This window comes from Berghia stephanieae, chromosome 1, assembly GCF_034508935.2.
Source record: "Berghia stephanieae isolate SIO BIC M18660-M18661 chromosome 1, UCSD_Bste_1.3, whole genome shotgun sequence".
Classification (NCBI taxonomy): domain Eukaryota; kingdom Metazoa; phylum Mollusca; class Gastropoda; order Nudibranchia; family Aeolidiidae; genus Berghia; species Berghia stephanieae.
The window spans coordinates 73,361,102-73,366,295 of record NC_088360.1 but is presented as its reverse complement, the minus strand read 5'-3'; the positions used below and the strand labels follow the sequence as shown (position 1 = coordinate 73,366,295).

The 5,194-nt window shown below is 36.1% G+C and overlaps 1 protein-coding gene across 1 annotated transcript in view; it reads right to left on the bottom strand.

The window, feature by feature from the left end:
• Window positions 1-2,312: 2,312 nt before the first annotated feature.
• Window positions 2,313-5,194, bottom strand: part of LOC144956335 (uncharacterized) — a 57,759-nt gene continuing 54,877 nt past the window's right edge. Inside the window, exon 10 of the mRNA XM_078886834.1 lies at window positions 2,313-2,409. Coding sequence (XP_078742960.1) covers window positions 2,397-2,409 — 13 coding nt within the window. The 3' untranslated portion in view covers window positions 2,313-2,396. The remainder of the gene's footprint in view (window positions 2,410-5,194) is intronic.

Below are 5,194 nucleotides of genomic sequence, written 5' to 3'. Positions count from 1 at the left end.
TCAAAAATCGGGGTGGTATACACGCGCTTTTTAGATAACGTTACCAATCGAGCTGCTTTGTTCTGTATCTTTTGGAGTCGATTAATGACATTATTATCACAACCATAGAGCAAGCTATTGCAATAATCAAGGCGGCTAAGAATCAAAGAGATAACAAGAAGTTTAGTAGTATTAATATCAAGAAGCCTTCTAATAGCACCAATGGATCTAAGATAAAGATTTCAGGATCTAGTAACATTAGTGACATGGGCAGACATGTTTAATTTCGTATTAAATAAAACTCCTAAGTTTCTCACGGGTTTTTTAGTGATGGGAATTACACAATCAGAAAGAATTGGATTAAGCATGGAAAGGCCCACGAGGCCCCGTCTTGTAATTTGCAACACCTCTGTTTTGTTTTCATTTAACCTGAGTTTATTGCAACACATCCAGTCACTAATCTCAGAGATACAATTTTCTATATCCGTTATAACATTGTCGATATTAATGGGAAACATAAGTTCGGTGTCGTCTGCGTAAAAATGATACTTAATAAAATATTTTGAAATGATGTAACCTAATGGTCTGGTATAGAGGGTGAATAAAGAGGGTCCCAGAACGTAACCCTATGGTATACCAAAAGATAGGGGACAAGGAGAAGAGAAGTCATGTCGATTTACAGACACTGATTGAATTCTGTCGGAGAGGTAAGAAGAAAACCAGTCAAGAACAGTACCCCCAAATCCGTATAGTGTCTTAAGTCTGTCAATTAAAAGAGTATGGTCTATTGTATCAAAAGCAGCACTAAGGTCGAGTAGTATGATAATAACATCATCATTTTTCCGACATAAATGATTTACGATATCATTGTGAATTTTAATAAGAGCAGTTTCAGTGCTGTAAAAGGGGCGATAACAGACTGAAATTTAGAGAACAATTTGTGTTCATTAAAAAACGTGTTAAGCCTGAAAGCAACAATTTTCTCATTTAGTTTAGACATGAGGGTGAGATTCGAGACTGGTAGATAATTATTTGGGTCTTCTTTGTCAAGGCTAGATATCTTTAATATGGGATTGTGACAAGAGCATGTTTAAGATTATTAGATACGTCACCAATAAACAAACTGGCATTTACAACATGAGTAACAACGGGAACCAAAATATTAGCACTAGAAAGAACAAGCCATGAAGGAATGGGATCTATTGGGCTGGTTGTTTTGGAGCATTGCATCAGCGCAGACAGTACTTCTGTTTCAGTGGCGGGAAGTGCATTAGTTTCAGTTACTTGTGCTGTCATTGTCTCTTCTTTGTCCAACTTATTCCGAATACCAGGCATTTTATCTCTAAAGTGTAGAGAGAAACTATTTGCGGTATCAATAGGGTCCTCGAAATTATTTGAAGGTTGATCCTTCATCAGTTTGTTCAGGGTGAGTTTTGTTTGGCGCTTGTTATCTTATTTTGAATGTATGTTTTTTTTACACGATAGAACCAATTTGTTCCGTTGGTGAGGTGGTGTTTTAGTCCTAAATAGATTTGATTATGAATTTCTAATCTGGATAGACGCCAAATCCGTTCGGCAGATCTGAGTTGATGTTTTAGTGTTTGTAACTCGTTGCAATACCATTCGGTGTTTGGTCGAAGAGTAATTTCTTTCGTGACCAATGGGAACAGCTCATCGAACGCAGTTTTCAATGAATTGTTATATGTGTTTACCATTTCGTGAACATTATCACAACCCTTAACAGAGGGGAGTAAATCCAAAGACTTGATGGATTTTTGAAATGTTTCTTTATTTAGTGATTTTGTTTTCCGATATGTGATAGTTTTTTGACGGTTGTTTTGCATTCGATCTTTAGATTTACAGCAATCAGGTTATGATCTGAAATTGTGCGACCCAAAACGTCAACGTTATCAATTATTTTGTTATCTTTCCTGGAAATTACTAAGTCTAAGATGTGCCCCGCCTTATGAGTTCCGTCCTTTACATATTGTCTTAAATTGTGACTATCTAAAATGTCCTAACAAGTAAATTCCATTTTCTAAAGTTCACGTTTCCAGTTAGGCGCCCTTTAGTAACAGCATTATTTAAAATATCCATTAAGTACTATCAGATATTCTAATTATAATTCACACATGATTCGAGTCAGGAAATGGGTATTTAGTGACTTGTACAAGGACAAAACGTCGAAGCTAGAGTTTTTGGGAGTTTTGTCACCCATATCGTAAAAGACCACGCTTTATATCGCTTAATGTTTTTTAAAAGACGTACATAGGGGTATTAAGCCACTCATACCTCGAAAAATATAACATGAACTCAATAACAATTTAACTCAATTTTTTAAGATAGCAGTATTTATTATATTCCAACATTACTGTCAGGTTGGCAATAAACTGTTTTCGTCCAGGTTTCAGGGTTCTTTAGCTATTTTGCCTGAAAGGGACAAAAACAATATATATATATATATATATATATATATATATATATATATATATATATATATATATATATATATATATATATATATATATATATATAATGATAATAAAAAAAGAAACAATTCCTCGTCTAGATTCGAATAAAGCATCACATTAATGAGACTATACTTTTATTTTTGCAAAGAAGGCAGGCTAATTTTGACATTATAGTCCTTCATTTATTATTTGATTGACCAACACTCAATAGAAGAGAGCAACGAGAAAAAAAAAGATTTGCTGATAGTGATGATGATGATGATGATGATGATGATGATGATGATGATGATGATGATGATGATGATATGATGATGATGATGATGATGATGATGATGATGATGATGATGATGATGATGTTGATGATGATAGTGATGATGATGATGATGATGATGATGATGATGTGATGATGATAATGATGATGCTGATGATGATGATGATGATGATGATGATGATGATGATGATGATGATGATGATGATGATGATGATGATGATGATGATGATGATTGATGTATCAGTCGAGGACGCTGAAAATCTGCTAAATAATCTACAAACAAATAAGGCAGTGGGATCCCACAATATTTCACCACGGCTTCTAAAAATGGTAGCAAAGGAGATTGCCTCTGCGCTCACCAAACTATTTGAAATGTCTCTTAAATCAGGCGTCATACCCAAATGTGGAAACATGCTTATGTATAACAAATCCATAAAAAGATGGTAGGAAAATTGCTGTAAATTATCGCCCAATCTCCTTGACCTGCATATGCTGTAAACTACTGGAACACATAGTAAGATTCTCCATGACAGATCATCTTGATTCAAATAAATTACTGAATGATGCGCAGCACGGTTTCATAAAAGGCAGCTCATGTGAAACACAACTAGTCTCTATGGTCAATGAATTCTGACTAGAACTTGACAAAGGTGGACAAACCGACCAGATACTCCTTGATTTCGAGAAATCTTTTGATAAAGTACCACATACGCGCCTTCTCTACAAGATCCAGAAAGTTTGATTAATAGGTCAGGCACTGAAATGGATAGAATCATTTCTGAGCGACAAAACCCAAAAAGTAGTTGTTGAAGGTCAAACCTCCGATATATTTAGGGTAAGTTCAGGAGTCCCCGAAGGATCGGTTCTAGGTCCTTTGCTTTTTTTTTTTTGGTTTTCATTAACGACATTCCTGATGGCTTAACATCTGAAGTTCGTCTATTTGCAGATGACACTACACTCTACAAGTACATCCACTCAATTGAAGATGGTATTGAACAAAACAAATACGGCAAAACTGGAAGCTTGGGAGAAGTCATGGCATATGTCACATTACTGTAGACTGAGTCTTAATGGGTTATTAGCTTAAGGCGACCATGAGTTCTTATTTTTCAAACCTGTTGCTCTGCTATCTTGTGTTGACAACACTTCTCAGTCGTCCTATGAATAGTACTCACCATGGTTTAATAATTTAAAGCTATACTTGTGTGGGGACCTTTTGTAATATCATTAGCCCGATTGTGGTTGGAAATATCTTCATATAATTTTAATGTCATAAAACCAGTGACAGCTTATGAGCTTCAATGTAGGTAAATGCAACATTCTGACGATATCAAACAAAAAACACATGTAAACTACGTCTATCTTCATGGCCAAATACGAGATAAGTCAAACTTTCTAGATATCCTGGACTAAATATTACCCATAACCCCACATGCAAATCACACATCACGAATTTAACATCAAAGGCAGACAAAACAAGCGCTGAGTGGCTGTCCCGTCAAAACAGACACTCACCTAAAAAAACTATAGTAAGGCCCATCCTCGAATATTCAAGCATGTTATGGGATCCCTACACCAAAACTGATATCAAAATGATAGAAAATAGAGCTGCAAGGAGAATTACATAAATACTCACATAACTATAGCGTAACAAAACTCAGAGAAAGCTTAGGTCTGGAAAGATTGTAACATAGTCGCTAAAGAAAGATATGTGCCTTACAAAAAATTAATACAGTCAACAGTAGAAAACGGTAAGGGCTGCCCGAAGCCGGTGATCGTAAAATACTAACGAAAGAGTGAAAATGGAAAGGCTTCGTATGGGAACAAAACAGACAATGGACGTTTCGGGTACGAACCCTTCGTCAGCACAACAATACACAAATAAACGTGGAAAACAAATAAAATATAATGAAAAATAACTTGTATGGTCTGTACTCAATGGTGGTTGCAGTATGAATAAGATATGAAGTGAGTAGAAAAGTGCCAGAAGACAATAGAGAATAAAAAATTTTTTCGCGGCGGTGGTGGGGTTTGAACCTGCGACCTTGGTACGACAACTCCGCCTGGCAGGTGAGAGCGTGGCTCTACCGTGTGAGCTATCCACGAACACAATAAAATATTCGTTTCAAACTCAAAGTCATTTCTAGATCCCTCTCTCACCCACTTCTTGAGATCGCCGATTCGTTCACCACCATCGCGAAATAATTTTGACCAGCAGTTAAGCTTAATAGCCAATATTCTCATCACAAACATATAACATAGACACGATTGAGACATTGAGTATGCTCCGGTGTATGGGGTGAATTTTTAATTCAGAAAAGTGAGTGGAGCAGGCACTTATGTTGGTAACAACAAGATATGAAGTGTGTAGAAAAGTGCCAGAAGACAATAGAGAATAAAAAATTTACGAATCGGCGATCTCAAGAAGTGGGTGAGAGAGGGATCTAGAAATGACTTTGAGTTTGAAACGAAT